The sequence below is a fragment of the Poecile atricapillus genome, chromosome 11 (genome assembly GCF_030490865.1).
Source record: "Poecile atricapillus isolate bPoeAtr1 chromosome 11, bPoeAtr1.hap1, whole genome shotgun sequence".
NCBI lineage: Eukaryota > Metazoa > Chordata > Aves > Passeriformes > Paridae > Poecile > Poecile atricapillus.
The window spans coordinates 12,666,623-12,684,773 of record NC_081259.1 but is presented as its reverse complement, the minus strand read 5'-3'; the positions used below and the strand labels follow the sequence as shown (position 1 = coordinate 12,684,773).

General features: G+C 35.6%; 1 protein-coding gene across 2 annotated transcripts in view; it reads left to right on the top strand.

Moving 5' to 3' along the window:
• WDR72 (WD repeat domain 72) overlaps positions 1 to 18,151 on the top strand; it is a 99,890-nt gene that overhangs the window by 42,078 nt on the left and 39,661 nt on the right. For both annotated transcript variants that reach the window (XM_058847291.1, XM_058847292.1), the window contains 4 exons: positions 7,159 to 7,976; positions 10,826 to 10,917; positions 12,333 to 12,415; positions 17,009 to 17,120. In XM_058847291.1, the coding sequence (XP_058703274.1) occupies positions 7,159 to 7,976; positions 10,826 to 10,917; positions 12,333 to 12,415; positions 17,009 to 17,120 (1,105 nt within the window). The remainder of the gene's footprint in view (positions 1 to 7,158; positions 7,977 to 10,825; positions 10,918 to 12,332; positions 12,416 to 17,008; positions 17,121 to 18,151) is intronic.

The window sequence follows — 18,151 nt, the reverse complement described above, 5'->3', positions numbered from 1 at the left end:
ACTTACATTGTGCCACAGATGCATCAGCAGTGAGGCTGCAGTTACTGTTCAAAGTGCTGTGAGGATAGTAAAGCCTTCCACTGGGATTTAACAAAAGCAAAAAGAAAGGTTACAGTGTTGGGAGGAAGGAGGGTGACTCTGCTTATGTTGCAGTTAAGTTGATAAACACTGGTGCAAACGAAAGAAAAGAGCCTTTTCTTCTTGGGAGGTGGAGCCTTTGGGTGGATATGGGCGTCCTCAGTAATACGATCAGAGTTGAAATGAATACCATAATAAAAGTAATGTAAAGAAAGTTCAAAACAGTTTGTTTATACTACTTCCTATGGGAAAATTCATCATGAATTGACACATTTGTTTGGGACTGCATTGTCCAAATGATGAAGCCTCAGGTCAAGCATAAATTACATGTGAAAGCAAACTGGGGCACTACTGCTGACTCCAGGCTTTTTACAGATAGTCCTTTATATGTGAGTACTGAGCTATAAAAGGGTAAACGAATAAGAAAAGTTCTCAATACCCCATCAAAGGATCCTCCGTCCTATGACTAGGTGAAGTGTCTGAAGGTAAGGAATATAAATGAACTTGGTATAGTGACACCATATCTGTGTGATGCTCACCCTATGCATGAGACCAGCATTGCTTTCTAGCAGGTAGGCCTGGCTTCTTTGTGCACCTTGGGAGGCCGTGGGTATTCTTAGTGACAGAAACTCTTCTCCCTAAATTTGAAGTGTGGGAGGTGGGCAGGGTTAGACAGGGGTGTGATATGTAGATTGCTGATAGGAGCTAATATTGGATTAGGAAGTGTGTACGGTTTTTATGTGGAGATGAAAGTGTAGCCAATAATTTGCATCCTTTCTTCCTCAGCAGGTTCTTTTAGAGATGGTGTATGTTTAAGTGCTATTTCAATTATATACCTGCTGCTTGTAACTATTTTTAAATAAATGCATCTTTGCACATATCCTAGATTGCTCATCCTTTCAGCAGATCAAGAAAATAAGATAGCTGTGTATTTGCAAAAGGATTACGAACTGAAGACAGCAGATTTGCTGACGGGATTTGCCTGAATAAGACACCATTCAATGCTTAGATTATTTTTAAGTTACAAATACTTAAATAGGATTGAAAGACCATATTTATATCTAATTAATAATTCTTCAAACATGACCTTGAGAATTTGAAGTTTCTTTTAAGGAAGACTTGGACCTTCATTTCAGATTTATCTATCTTACATTTCTTAAAGCTGTCACTTTTTAAATTATTGTATCAAAATTCCAGTAATAAAATATATGAGTAGTCTGTATTCAGTCTCTTCCACTGAATGATGTTTGATCATGTATGTTGTGCTGTCATAGGAATAGGTTTTGCTAGCTTTTCTTCTTTGTTGTCTTTTAATGATCAAAGTGAATTTGGCTTCCTAAATTGGGAAATGATTTAATGCTAAGTAGACATGTAAGTCATATCAAGTTTTTGATTTTTATATGTGGAAGACACATCTGAAAAATACAATTTCCTAGTAGATAATGAGGTGTTCTGCTCGTGGAGTGGGTTTAAGATGTGGTATTTGGAATCTGAGGTTTTTGTGGAACTTGCTAACTATATTTTATGCTCATAAACCAGTACGAAGCCCCAAACACAATTTCATTTATCTTTATATTCTAGGCTTTATAGAGTCTGCAAAAGTGTCCATCTGTTCAGTCGAGATTGCTTCAAATAGTGAGTGGTCAGAGAGACGTAGCTGATAAAGGTCAAAGGAGCCTCTTGACCCTGTGATTCTTGCCAAAGCAATTGGAGCGTAGGGACTGATGTACAGTTAGATACAGCTTGCTAACGTGAGCTCCACTTTAATTGGTAATGATAGCAAGAATACACAGTAAAGTCATTGCTGAAAGAAAACAAAAAGTATCCAATATAGTAATTTATTACCAGTCAGTGGGTTTCACGCACGGGGTTGTTTTACCCCTGCAGTGGTCAGAGAAAGCAAAAAGGTACTCTAACACTTAACTGAAAATGGATGCCCTGCTGCTATCAGAGATGCATGGTGGTCAAACGATTGCCTGTGCCATTAGCTTGGTAATGTTTTCTCTATTGTAAACTCAGCTCCCCATGTTCTTCCTGTGCATCAGCTGCAGATTGAAGGCTTTCTCGTTTGTCTTCTATTTGTGCTGCCAATCATCAAGCTGCTGTTCACCAAGCACATTTCAAGGAGGCAATTTTTTTTACTCCCATCGACTACCATCTCTAGCAACTGAGGGCTCAGAGGATTTAGAAATAAATTTAATGCTTTAATTTACACTGTGCCAGCCATTTTGTGCATTGTTTATGTATTTGTTTTCTGTGACAATTCAAGAGACAGTTACAACTTTCCTGTTTTGCAAAATAAAGCATGAGAAAGATTTATGTTTTGGGGACACATTTGCAGGTACTTTCTCTTATGCTACTGTTTTCATTAAAAAGGTTGAAGAGAAAAATATCTTTTCAAGAAAATATGATTTTTTTAACCTATTAAGTAGTTAAAAACATGAAAAATGCGAGCCTAAATCAAACAAAAGCTAACACAGATATTCCTTCCCACCATCAAGGATAAAACATTATATAGAATAAAAGAGCTATCATTGGCAATACAATTTAATGTTTAAGACCCTTAGGTGTGGGGGCCATGCTTCAGTTAACAGTCCTTCAATCTCCACCAAGTGCAAATGTAACAGGAACCCTCCTGTTACATTTATTTTTATTTAGGAGTACCTAAATAGCTTTTACAAGCAGATGTGTGATGTATGTATTTTTTTTGTGGGCCAGATTAGTGATGAGATGTGATTCTGAGAAGTTATGACCTCTGAACTTCTGTTGACAATCCTGTGACTGGCCTGATCAAGATACAGAAAATTCTTACTCATCAATACAATTTTTTGTTTGACAAATTCTGCTACCCTCCTCTTTCACTTCTGTAGCAGGTACTCCACAATTTAGTTTTTAAAACCAAAATGTTTGCTGTTAGTAATTGTTAGAGTTAATGAAGACTGATTTGGACATACATATAGTCTTTGAAGTTTCTATTTTCTTTGTAGTGTGATAAAAATTTAGTGCACAGTGCACCTTTTGTGAATTAAAGAACCTTCCAGTCTCTTTGGCACTATTTCAGTTAAGCTGTACACATTCCCCTCCCCAGTCTCCCCCTGCCTAATGTACCTAAAAATTCCCATTAAAGGAAGTTCTTCAATTTCTGTCTAATATTTTCTTTAGCCTTTGTAGGTGGCAAGCAATGGATAAAGGAGGGAATTGAACTTGTTCAGTGTTATTGAATCAAAATATGTTCTTTCAAAGGGGACAGCTCAAAGGAACAGAATGACCAGAATTAAACCCCTTTAATATTACATAATTAAAAAAAACTTATTTAGAATCAGCATATGAGCTATTAACAGGATAGCTCCCACTTAGGCTTTGTACATCATGATTCATTCTGCAAGCACTGGGAACTTTGTGACCAATTTCCTGCCACTTCTTTTCTATTATATTTGGGATAGATGGATAAAGAAGGCCAAAAGTCTGGAAGAAAGCCATGTTTAATACTTGAGGATTTGTTTGGCATAGGAGTTGACACTACTTGTGCTGTGAGAACTGAGCAACTTCTATTCAGTGGTATCAAAGCAGCCTCTAAATACGTTTTGAGTCTTGTTTGCCTTCTAAAATTTCTGCTGTGTGATTTTTTGCCACTTTATTTCCTTTATGTAAAATGAATGTCAAGATCATTCTTGTCAAATCTGTTTTTAGTACAAAACCCACAATAGAATACTTCTGGTAAAGAAAGCAGATACGTGGAGAAAGTACATACATATGAGGAGCTGAAAAAGTATGGGGATCCCTGCCAGCTAATGGAAGTGTGTATTTTAAGTGGAATACCATTCCCAGAAGTTGGATCCCAGTGGAAAAAGGCCTTTAGAGATGAGAAAGCAGCTAGGTAAAATAACACTTGAATTGTACTTCCCATGAAATTTTTATGTGATATTGTCTGTCTTAAATCTGTGAAAGATAATGGCATATATTGATGCAGTTGGGGGCCACAGTAAGCACAGCCCCCTGCTTCCCCCTTCCCACAGTCACAGGAAAACTTTTCTTGGGTGCTAAGAATGAGTAAAAGGGAAAAGACCTAGAGGAACAGGGCTGTAACTTGTGGAGCAGTGATGAATTGCATGCCAGAAAACCAGAATGGAGTTTCTGAGAGAGGTGTACAATGCCCCAAACCAGTGAGTGTTTAAGGGGAATTTGGAGAGTCTAGTTTGGAGTAAATGATCCTTGTAGGTCCCTTGTAACTGGAACAGTCTTTTCTATCTTGTCTGATCCTGGCTCAAACACCTTCAGTGGCAAACTAGAGAGATGTTAGGGGATACTGGCCATGCATGGAGAATAGCCTGGCATTTCAAAGCCTCCCTGAATCTTGTTCTTTCCTGGATATAAAAAGCTTATTCTAGTGTGGGTCAGCGATGCACAAGAGGTTCACAAGTCTCAGGATATAATTTTAGTCTGTAGTCAGACTTTTTAATTCTTTTAAGCTAACAGTGGACTGTCCATGTCAAAAATAAACTTTAAAGTTAGAATTGGTCAGACTAGGAAAGGAAAGGTATAGTATAGAATGAAAACATCTGTTAATCTGTTTTTCAATATTTAACAAATGCAGTTTCCATCTCTCTAGTTTGTAGTTAGTTTTATGGGTGTCTTTCCATTCTCTGTCATCTTCTGTTACAGAGAATAACTTGCCCAAATGTCCTAAATAGCATTTTGTGTCTGAAGCTTTGGATGCCCATCTTCTTTCATTGGAATGAAGTGTCTGTGGCAGAGAGCTAAGACAACTTGGCAGACATTTTTAGGATCAATGTGCATAAGCTTTCATATTGCCAATAAACCATGAATGTTTATCATGACTTCATATGTAGTAGCATCACCAGATGTCTCAATGGATTGATATTGGCAGAGTTTTTCTTTGTTTGGATAGTGATTTCACTAAGGGTTTCTAAATGTTAATCGAGTAAATATGATTGTATAGAAAGAAAAAATGATAGGCTAAATAATAATAGCTTCAATTAATGTCAAAGCTACCCTGTGAATTCCAGTGTTTGCATTCCATGGGGTTTTCCCTATCTATTAGGAAACAGCATAATTAAAGATAAAAATAACCCTAGTGCTTAACTACAATTTATTAATCTTTTTTAAAAGGAAAAAGATAAAAATAAAACCTGAACAAGCACTTATAATCTCTTACTTATGATTCCCTATGGAGATCTTTAGATGAGATTATGTATTTACAATACATCCTCATCTGCTTGGGAGCATTGTTCCCTAAATATGAAAAAACCAAATTATATTACTGCCCAAAACTAAATAGTCAAATAACATAGTGTTTATGTAGTCAATTCTTTCCTTGTGTTATTTGTACTAAGAGAGTAACAGTTTAAAAGTATCTAATCCTATAAAATCATAGTTTGTAATGTAAAAGGAGTTAGGTAAGGTGGTCGTGAGAAAGATGAGGTAAAAAATGTTACATTCCAGCAAGAGCTGGTTGCTTCCCTGTTTACTAACTCCTGATGTTTTGAGGTTTAACTATTTTCAATGGGAAGTTCTTTACATTTGTGGAATGTTTTAAATTATCAAAAGAAAAATAAAACTAAGAGTATGCTGGAAAATTTTGTATCACCTGTGATATGGAAGCTGGCATGGTTGTTTGCAAAAGTATTACTGAAATGAAAAGTTGTTACTTGATGTGTTTTTCTGCTTGTTAAGGTGAAATAGGCTGAGCATGGTGCTGAGAGTATAAGCTTGTGTAGGACAATAAAAACATACCAGTCATAAATGCTTAAAGAAAAGGGCAAAAGTGTCAACAAGGAGTTTTTATTTCCTCACTCCTGGTGTTTCCCTAAAGATAAAAGATACTTCTTTAGTAGGTGCAGCAGGATTGTGATATAAGGTGTTGTGTCGCTGTGTGAACTCATCAGCTCATTTGTCTCATCATCAATGTGCCTGGAGATATCCTTCCACTGGAGTTTGTCACACCGTAGTGTCAACCCTATGCCAAGGGTGTAAAAGCTGTAAAATTTTCTTCTTAATGACAATTTATCATTTAAATAATGAAACTGCAAGGCTTTAAAGGAGTAATTTTTATTTATTTTTTGTGAAGATGGTTTTGAACATTTCCTTATGTTCAGCTGACAGTTCATCATTGTGAAGTTACTTCTGCAGTTTAACATGTGAGTGTAAAGTTGAGAGCAGCTGTAGCTCTTCTCAAACTTTCTGGTTTCAAAAACTATGTTCATTGGTCATTTATTAACAACCTTAATTAGCTATGTGTATTTATGATGTTGGTATATAGAACTGAAATTATGCTTTACAAATTGCCATTACTGTGAATGGGCTTTAAAGCTGGGGAAAATGTATGGAGAATTCTAGAAAGATGCAGGTAGGAAATAGGGTGGTACAAGATAGTCACATGTTCACAAACATTGAAGTAGCCTTTTTCTCTTAATTATTTTCAGCTAAGACAATTTTGTGTGTGGAGATTTATTTACCTAGATATGGTTCTTCTTACCTTATTGTTCTTGATACGTGACTTATCTCAGCAGGAGGTAACTTCTAGGTAGCATTGCATGTTTTGAAATAGCAAAAGGCATAGTCTTTATCCCATACAAATCCCCTATATATATATATCTATATATATCCCATATAACAAATTGCAAAAAGGCATACAGACACTCAGGGTTTGCAAGAATTTTACAGCATTGTAGGATTTGCTTATCTAGATTTAGTTGAAAAAAAAAAAGGTTTTATGCTTTAAAATTTTCCAAAAATGCTTTTAGCTTGAAATAAGACTTAGCAGTAGAAATACCAGCCTAGAACTTTTGCAAAGATATTTGTAATCTATTGTATGGTTGTATAATTGAAGACATTCAGGAGCCTGTTTTATAGTATTTAAACACAGAGATGTCACTGAGTATCTTACGCTATTTGGAAACAAATCTTTTTTTACTTAATCAAAACTGAATAAATATTATTAAATTGAACTTAAAGGAGCTAATAGATTTTGTCTATTCCATAGGCAATTCCATGTTGCTACCTTGAAATTTACAAAGTACTGTTGGATTTTAGTTTGGATATTTAAAATTTTTCTTTCAGTTGACTGAAACCAGCTGCATCCAGCAACCCTTTACTATTTTACCAGCTAAGACAAAATGGAACAATGCAAACTTTCATATTCTCTTATTTGACCTGGAAAAACTTGAGGAACTTCTCTCATCTCAACTCAATGGATTAAAATCATCAAAATCATTCCACAACCAGTACACTCTAGAAAGAGCTAAAAGTACTACTGAGAAAAGGGCACTGACATTAAAAAGAAATAAAAGTGCTGCCTTCGTACCTAGAGTGGATGGGCAGGCAGAGCCTGTTTGTTCAGACCAAGTTCATAGGGATAATAATGCAGCTAGGCCTGTGGAAGAGGGTGGAGGCATGAAAAGACGGAAAAAAATGAAGAGCTCAAGAAAGATCAGAATGCAGCCATCAGGAAACATCGATGTGAACGTCACCACTGATACAGCTAAACTGTTTTTGTCATGTCTCCTACCATGGGGTTTAGATAAAGAAATAGACAATCTCTGTGCAAGACACTTGGATATCTCGAGGCTCCAGTGTCCTGTTTCTTTTGGGCTTGTGTCAGATGAAAGCCACCTCTCACTGATGTTACCAGGATGGAAATGTAGTGATTGTGGTGTGCCAGGAGAACATGAAGTTTTCAATTTGTTTTCAAAAAGGGTCCTTGATTTATCAAACAAATACCTTGCTGCAACTGAAGGACAATCTGGAAAGAAGGATGGACCCGAGAATGATGATTATGGAGCAAGGGACTTGGAAACACTATTTTTCTTATTTAGCAGAATAGCTTTAATCAACAGGCTAATTAACACATATTCAGCAATTACAGATGAAATCGAAAGGTAAGAACGTCTTCATTATGAGTGGATTATATTTTCTAATGTCTCTGTGTCTAGATCCCATTCCTCCTAGTTGTACTAATGCACTTTGCTGTACCTTTCTGCCCTGAAAACACATAAAAATGAGGGATGCCGTAAAATAAAACACCAAGACAACACCTGATTTTGAAGAACAAGTCACAGCAAAGTGATCTCTAAACATAAATTATTAAATCGGTATTATTCCTGTCCCAGACCTTACCTCTGAAGCGGTTATTAGGTAACACACAGCCAGTCACATACCTTTTGGGAAAAGGATCTTCATCAAGTACATCTCCATACTTTCACCTTCTGTGCTCCTTCTGTCTGACCGTGAGATTAGCTCAGTTGGTTAGAGCACAGTGCAAATATCACTGAGGTATTCAGGCCGTCTATGGACCATTCACTTAAGAGCTGAGCTTGATGGTCCTTGTGGGTACCTTCCAGCTAAGGATATTCTGAGTCTTCTTTTCTAGTGGTTAAAAAATGAAAAATGAAACAAACTTCTTAGATATGTACTTCTTTAATGGTGCTTATGTTTTTTTCTCTAGAGCTTTTTGACAGATGTTCTTTGAAGGAAAGGTGATCAGGATATAATTAAGTGTATTTACATTTTTCAGTTTAGCAGATGAGAATGGATGGAAGATTTTTTTTCATTAGACCAAGAACTTGAATTATCCAGCCTTACACCCAGTTTTTCCAGAGATCGCTCTTTTTCTTGGAGTTCAAACTAAGTAGAGTAATGAGGTCTCTTTAGGCACAAAGTGAGATGTGCATTAAGCACATTTGTGCTGTTTAAACTTCCACTCCCTATAAGCAATATACCTCCTTTGCCATGGAACCCTTGACTTCAGAGATAAATAAAACATGAGAGAAGAACAGGCTGCCCTAGTTATATTATCTGGAGTACAATGCCCCCAGTAGTGATGGCAGCTACTGGGAATGAATGCCTCATCAGCTCTTATGTTGTGAGGACCATCCCGAAGAGCTTTATGCTACTCAAAGCAAATTTATTGACTAAATGCTTTTTCAGCATTAAAGGAAAAATAACATGCTCAACATTATTTGACCAAGCCAAATAGAGCATGTTAATGAGGCAATGGATATTGTCCACGTATTTTTTGTTGTTTGGCAAACATAGTGTTGGTCTGTATTTAGTTTTTTAGGGACAATTAACTTCACTGTTGGTGATGCTGTGGCCCTAAGGCAAGAAGGGGGGACACAAAATACTCATCTTGCAGCAAATATCTGTGTCTCCTACAAAGCTCTAGGCACTCAGCATCTCTCAAGACATGTGCACCATCCCACAGGACAAATGCACATTTCTCAGTTGCTTTTACTGCTAATCATGTTGCCTATTGCTCTGTATTCAATACAAGCTCTTATATGAATACTTGTTTCAGGATTCCAGCTTGAACATGAATTCTTTTCTATGCAAAAAATTACTTTATTCTTGCCTTGTGCAGCACTCTTTTGGAAAGACATTGTGTAAGTGAAATTGATTAGCGTACCAGAATCAAACATTTTTCCCAGACATGCACATCCTGGCTTTGGGACATGTATCCTGTAAAATTAAAAGTATTAAAGTTGCTGCAAGGAAAAAATGTCTTCCTTTTTTTTTTTTTTTTTCTTCAGAACAATTCTATATAATTTTAAGTTTTCTCCAGGATACATGAACACATGAACTCTACCATCTTTAACAAATGTTATTTTTGGCGAGTTTTCCTTCACAAAGTACAGTATGCAGCCAAACCTCTTTGGACAGTTACTTTATCCTAAACTGCAATATGCTCAAGGGAGAAGAAACCTACATACTGAATTCTAATTCACTACAGCATTTGCAGAAGTAGTCAGTAGGACAGCTCTCACAGCTTGTACAGGTTCTGGTATTTGTCTGTCTGTTGTTTTTTTGCAACTTGACACAGCCTGTGGAAAAAGGAATCTGCAGGAAAATGTGTCAGATCATATAAGTGGGACAGAAACAGGAAGAAGATGGGAAGGAAAGATCTTCCCAGTTTGTTTTCTCCTGCTTTTTGACATTTGGGTTTCTAATTAAAGCTCTCAGGCTGCAAGCTTTCAGAGTTGTTTGGTATTGTAAAGTCATTTGAAATGTTATGACTCAATATTCATTGTAGTGAATTTGAAAGGCAAATATATTATTTTTAAAATGACCAGTAAATGTAGTTTTTGCAGGTCACTATAGTGATTTATCTAAAATAAATAGTTTAAATTGTGTAAGGGTTTGCAGTGGTTTTTTTCACTTTCCTTCTCTGCCATCCATATCTTTTGTTTTCAAGGGTTAGGTTGCTGAGTTAGTGACTCAGAAAGAGCAAGCATATGTACACGCTAGTCTCCTAAATTGTAGCCATCCACTGAAATCCCAAGTATTGTAATGATACTCTAAATTATTTACCACTGTGGAAAAAAAAAGGAAACCTATAAAAAAAAGGCTTTTAGTTTCCTTTGAACTTTTGTCCTGTGCATTAGAAAAAAAACCCAGACAAATTCTTTTGTGAAAATGGTATTTTAATTCAGTTTTTTAAATATTAATTTCTTTCTTTATTGCAAAATAAAGCTTTACATCTGGCTCAAAGCTTATTAGGCTTAAGTTCCTTAATTTGGATGGTACTTTTCAGTGTTGCATATTTATGAATGTTTCAATACCAAGTTGTAGGCAAAAGAATGCGAGTGACTTCTGAGGAGAAATTTAATTGGTGTTGATGGCAATTTGTATCAATTTTTACCTACTGTAAAAAAAACCCAACCCTACCTCAATACATAAGATTTCTCATATTTGTGTCCAGGTTTTGTTTAATAGTTTCTTATTATTTTAGTCCACAGAAACCAGAATCTGTACATGACAAATGGCGAAATGTAGAAGCAGTAACACTTTCTTGCTCCAGTTTTTATGGAGACTTACCAAGCAGTAAGTATATGAATTGGCAATATTAACTTTTAAGTGTTCTGTTTTTGCATGCTTTTTGTTGCTAAAATATGGAATTTAATTTCAGTAATGATAAAAATATTGCTCTTTATGCTGTCCAATCTGCAAACAGAGAAACTGAATTACTCTGTTTCTTCTGTGAACATTGTGAAAAATGTGTAAACAAAGTGTTGACTGGAATCAATGATATTTTTCCTGTTATGACAAGACATTTAGCTGGGCTTCTAAAGACACTTTCCAGCAATCAGAAAAGCAGAAATGTAATAAGACAAACAGTGCCCTCACCCCCTTCCCCCATCTCCCTCATCACCATTACGTGCCCACCCAATAATATATACAGCCCTCCAAGCAAACTGTTGCCTTAGTAATGCAAGAGCCACCCTGACTGTTCAATAATGCCTTTAGACTTCTGGCTCAGGGCAGAATAAAGTAATCTGTTCCTGTTAATGTCCCGCAGGCCATCGCTCGTCAATCTTGGCTTTGCAAGCCAGCCTTGGTTTGTTTACTGTATGGAACTAACCAAAGAATATTTAAATAAAAACCTGAACAGAATATGGATGTTTGTCAGGACACATAACCTGAGAAAAACAGTGTTCCTCTTACAGAGTAAGCCATGTCTAGACTGAAAACACAAGTTCTTTTACATCAAATCAAGATGCTGCACTGTATAGATAGATCTTAATATCCCCATCAAAAATGAGTTATTTTTCCTTCTCTGAGTTTAATATGCACCAAAACTATAGAACTTGCAATGACAGCAGAACTGTCCATTTGGAAAAAAGAGATGGAACACAAAATCAAGTGACAATAGAAAATAGGTAGGGGAAAGGTATGGAAATAGTGTAGAGGTGACTAAAATGTTCATGAACATAAAAATAGATTTACTGAGTTACCTAAAATTTCTAAGGTAATCTAACTCATACACCATATCTCATAGTTCATACAGTTGTTCAGATTTACAAATTAAAATCTAATCTGAGACATGCAGATCTCAGAGATTCTAGGAACAACCTGTTCTTTAGCATCAAGGACATGCTGGACAGCAGAACAGGGATTGCATAGTTAAGTAGTCTAAAAGAGTAGGTATTTTTAATATATTTAGAAAATTGTGATGAAAGAGTACTCCATGGGATATCAGTTCTCTGTTCAAAAAAACAAACAAACAAAAAAAAAAACGGGAGAAAGAATTAAAAACCCAACACTAATTTAATTTAGGATGAGAATAAATGTTAAAGCAATAGATTGTCTGAATACTTTGTGCTTATTGTATCAGATGAGAGAATGTTCTAAGAAATTATGTTTTTTCAGATCTTTTCAGGTATGTTGCTGAAAATATTTTTATGTTTGTGTGCTTCTCTATATATTGTCAGTCCATAAACTACATTTCTGTTTTTCAGGTAAGAGTAGATATCATTCCCCAGACTTTGGGAGCATTTCATTGCTGAAACTCATTTGTTGTTGGAATGACCAATCTGTAAAGGTAGGAAATAGCCTGTGTCAGCTGTAGCAATGTAATCCTTAAGTGCCATTTGCTGTAATTTAGTATTTGGAATCAGTAATGTGACCTAATAGTTATAATTTATGGGGAAACTATTACATAAGTCATGCTATTCAGGTCTGTGGAAAGCAGATTAGTGTTACAGTATGAAGTATGCCACTCATGAAACTATTTAGCCTTAAAGTAAATGTTTAGATATGACAGAGTAACTCTCCTACTAATCTTTCATCTAAGTGCTCCTGTTCATAGCATTTATTTAGGAAATTAGTTATTTTTTCTCTGACAACTACACATAGCTTACATCAAAAATGCCATTTTTGGCTCCAGGAAAACAAAAGGCCAAAATAAGGGCAGTGTCCTATATTAATGTATTACTATAGTAGAAACTGAAAATACCTTAGCAAAGGGTAAATATCCTGAGTCTATAATTATTACAGCATTCTTTAAGAGCAACTTGCAAGTCATGTAATTATGGGTTCTTCAGGTCAGATGATGTTCATCCTCATTATTAGTTAAGAATCTGAAGGCTTGAGAGATAAATAACTTTTTGAGAGTTGACAGGCAGCAGTGAAATCTAGAGACCATTTTTCATTTTGGAAATATGCATTTAAATAAAGTTGTTTGAGTGAGTTGATATTCAGGGATACAAAACTCAAGATGTTATACTCTGACCACAATGGATTTTATTCCAGAAAGGGGAAATACCTATTACAAATCTAGTTTATGATATTACTTTTGAAATTGAATGCAACTCTCTGCTGCTTCAAATGCAAAGATTTTCCAGAGCTGTTTTTGCGAGGGTGCTGCAGTGATAGCCTGCCTGTTCTGTTAGACAAAAATAGCTTCTGCAAATATTCACATTCAATTGATTCCAGCATTCCATCTTGAACTTATCAGTTGTTTATTATATTCCTGCTGTCTGCATGTCTTCCATATTATTTCTGAATTATTTTTCTCTTCCCTTTCTCTTAAAGTTTTTTCCTTTTTTTTTGACACCTCAATAACTGCAATTATCACATGCAATGTACATAATCTCTTGCTGACCTGGTCAGCAAAACTCTTTAGAGAGTAGTTCATATATTTATGGAAGTTGTGTTGGTGGAATAATTGATTATGTGAGATCTAGATATTTATATTTTTGAGTGTATTTAGCAACTGATCAGAGTATACAATGATACTGGTCTTATCTAGCACGGGAGGTCAGTGCGCTGGAAGATCCGGTTGGAATAAGCTGTCTCACATTTTTTCATATGAAAATACTTTACATTTGGACACTGAAATTGTCAAGTACTGTAAATATCATGCTCTCAACGATTCTCCAATTTTAACATTATTTAGGAACAACATTGTAGCTGCACTAAGCTTTGTTAGCCCACTCAGTAGCGCAGATTTTGGATTTCCTGCTACCAAAGTGCCATAAAAATTTTAAGATTTAGAAAAAAAAAAAAGACCTTGGCAGTAGGTATGATATTTAATGACTAGTAGTATGAAATGATAGGTTTTGTTGACAATAAGATGGTTTTGTTAAAACTTTATTTAATCACAGTTTAACAGCCAATTTGTTAATCCTGAGCAGCTTGATTAAACAGTCGTGTACATTTCCCAAAACCATCACTGTTTAGGCTGTTTTTAAAAACTTTTTCTATTATGATCTTCTGTGAATGATAGTGACTCTGAGACATGACCCAGAGGAGTTACCAATTATTGATACCTCATCTCCTTACAGCACGGTAACAGATTGTATGTAAAAAAATAAACTATAAAAGCCTGCTGAAAAAAACCTGCTGCAAATGTTTTATCAAGGGTCTTGTTTTATCAACTGACTTGTTGAAGTTGAAGGTTGTAGGGTTGCCATTTTCTGAATCAAATTTTAAAAATGTGTATGTTTTAAAAATATTTTTTTAGTGTTTTCTTTTCCCCAGATGGTTTGAAGGAAAGGTTATCTTCATCTGTTTTGCTGTTCATTAAGATAAAATATAGCCATTCCTTGCCACACTCCCATCCCACCCAGAAATTACTGTGTTCACCTTTCCAGATAGATAGATGAAGAAAAATATACAGTTCAGTAGAAGTATATAGACAGCTTTCCTGCAATTACTGTGCAGAATTAGAGGAAAGCAGACTGGACCATTCAGGTTAATGTTTCAATGTGTATTTTTTGCTCTGTTAAGTGACTGTGTTATGGAGGCACCTGGGAGGCAGTTTCTGCAAGGCTCAGACCTGTAGAGGTTATGGCCTGAGCAATAACCAGGAGTGATAGCTATTGACTTCTCTCCTTAAACCCACTCATTAGGAAGAGAATTGAAGTAATTGATAAAGTGTAGAAAGGAAAGCCAGGATAACTTAGTATAGATGTAACAGTACAACTTACCTCAACTTTTTGTTCACTTGTCTTTTTGAATTATTCTGTATTTTTGCTGCTTTAGAGTCAAACAATTATCTTTCACTTTTAATATCATTATTTATAGGTTGACATATGCTATTTGTACTTCCTCAGTCAAAGAAACAGCATAATTTATCACATATAACAATCCCAACTAAAAAGCACATTGTATTTTCAACAGCAATTACAATTATAGGGAAAAAAATTGAAAGCATGTGTAGCCAATAAGGTAGCTAATTTATATCCAGGAGAACTCTAAAGTGGAAATTATCAGAAAAAGTGAAAGGTGCTCATGTAGATTTGTTATGTTTTAAAAACAGGAAAAACTGCTGGAGATTGTTAAACTTGGTGATGATAGATGAGTATATAAATTTTGGGGTAAGATTCCATGAGAAGACAAAACTAAATGTGAAACCACACCAAGCACTGTGGAAATGCAGGTACAACAAAGACACAGTCAAGTAACATACAGAGACATCTACAGGTGTCTCTACAGTAATATCATGTTGTGCCATTTGTTACAGTTTCTTGCTTTAGGATGTTAGAGGAAGTTATTACAAAAGCTGCCTGGCATGCACAGCAGTGATACAAGTAAAGAGCATCTGATCCAGATTAAGTGGCAGGCTCTTAGCAGATTTCTGTTGTGTACCTCTGCAAGAATTGTTTTGTCAAAAATTTCCCCAGGACAATGAAAACATGCCTGTGTTTCCTTCTCTTTCTTAATTATTGTAGATATATTGTAAGAGTGTGCTGCAAAGTCAGGATCTATAATCCCCAGAGCTCAGGGCTGTATAGATGTGAGGAGCTGGAAACTGCCTTTGGTGTCCCCTGTAAAATAAAGTTGTATTATAACAAGATGAAGGTTTGTGCTATGTTGAATCACGTAGGGCTGGGTTCACTTGCGGTGAACTTTTACATTGTGGACCTGACTATGGTATATTTGTCTACAATAAAGGATTTTGTCACAAAGGACACCCAGAGCCTTTGTTCCACTTCATCATTTGAATTTACAAGGGCAGTTAGAGATATTTTTGAGGACAGCTACTTGATTAGTGAGCTGAAATGATCTCTCTTCCAGGCAGCTTGAAGGATCCTGCATATCATCTTCAATTAATGTGAAACTCAAATAATTTTAATAGTTTTTTTATAATATAAGTAGGATATAAGCTTAAAATATATAATAAAATATTAAAGTTTTTTATTCAATTTAAATTAATATGTAAGTTGAGGTTGAAACCTTAGATTCACCCTGAAATTTCTTGTACTTGAGAATGAATGCCTTCCCAAATGGGAAAAAATGTATTCTTTTTTTGAAGGAAATACCAAATGCAGAGAAGGTGCACCAAGCTGAAATTCAGACTAAGAATTACGAAGGTTTGGGGTCTTTTGTCTAAGGTGTTTGTGTGCTTTTAAAGTGTCTTTACATCTTTAAATATCCTTAGTTCTTATGACACCTTTTTGCTAAAGAAGGAAAGCGTTTGCTCTGTCAGACAGTCTCCACACTGTCCCAATGCCCACATGAGCTGCATCAGCTACTGCAAGTGCCATTTACAGGATGTTGTCAACTCCAGTAGCTGCTCCTTTTGCATAAGAGAAGTTTGAGGAATGGTATTTCTCCATGTTAAACAAAAAATGTGGGGGTGTTCTGTTTAAGCTAGAGGAATAGAGCATCACCACTAATAACAAAACATTCTTTAAATTTTATCAGAGAGATTAGATGCCAAAAATTCTAAAAAAGTCAAAACCAAGTCGCGCCAAGACAATGAGATCATTATTCAGTCTATCAAGCACTTTTGCATGCATCAGGAAAAAAGAATGAAAATACTTATTAGCCATTATTGTCTTGTGCTTTCCTAGCATATTTTGTTAGTAATTGTTTATCCTTGAAGTCAAGGAGGCAGAAGGTGACTGGTTTTAGATTTGACATTAAAGAAAATGAATGTTTATTGGGAAGCAGTCCTGACTGACAACTTACACTATTTTATTGCTATCTAGTTAACCTTTTTTTCTCAATGTGTATGTAGAGGTACATGATTATCCCTGTCTGAAAGACTTATTAATATGTGTTGACTTTCTATTGACATTCACCAGGACAGTCTCCAGATTTTGTGCTAGTCGGTTTAAATAGCCTAATACTTAGATAAATAATTGAGGTACTGATATCATCCAATAATAATTTGCATTTATGACAGATTATTGAGGCAATGCAAGCAGTGCTGCTGGCAGAAGTTCAAAGGACTATTAATCCCTTGAGAAAGACGACAGTTTGCAGAGAGCCATTGGCCATAGTAGAGAATGGAAATGGTAAGTTTTGGACACTGACAAAGATGGAGAAGAGGGATTTGCAATGCATTGAAAATAATACAGTGGTTTGGGTTGGAAGGGGCTTAAAAAATCATCCAGTTCCAACTGCCAGCCATGGGCAGGAGCACCTTCCACTTGACCAGAATGCTTAAGGCTTCATCCAGCCTGGCCTTGAACACTCCCAGGGATGGGCCATCCACAACTTCAGGAAACCTGCTCCAGTGCCTCACCACCTTTACAATAAAGAATTTCTTCCTTATATTTAAGCTAAGTCTGTCCTCTTTCACTTTAAATACATTACCCTTTGTTCTGTCACTACATGACCTTGTAAAACATCCCTTTCAGAAAATTTTATTTGCCTTGTAAGTGGAAAATTTGTTGGTATATTATATGAAAAGAACTTCTTCTAGTAATCAGAATAAGCTGGGAGTGTAAGTTCACAATACTTTCTGTGTGTGACAGGCCAAATGTCCTATTTCTAACCTTATCAGGCTAGGAATTTTCTTTTATAATTGTTAAGGAGTTAAAGGACTTTCACACTCTCATCACCATTGAATACTAAAGAAGAAAAGGTAAAGTTTCTTTGATTGTATAATAGGTCTGGTACTTGCAAATAAAAGAAGCACTGTGTTTGATATAGAATCAATAAATCATATTGTAAAGAAGTTTTACAAATTTATCTTTCCAGTGACATCAGACTTTACACAGCACTAAAAATTAATTGCTTAAATTTTATAACTTCATAATGTAATACAGAATATTTTATTTTTCTTTTAGAAATAACCTCCCGGCAAGGAGATCTCAAATGCATTTTACAATTAGATCATTTCATTTCACAAGAAGCTTACTCTTTGCAACTTTACAATGGTGCTAATGTTTATGGTAAAAAAGATTGAATCTGAATTTATGTTATGAAGTTATACTTTTTTTTTACCCCATTAGCTGAGTCTTAAAATTAAGTGACCTAAATTTTAGATCCAATCTTATTAGTGAGCCTTCACTTGGGAAACTAATTTATTATCTCATTGAGT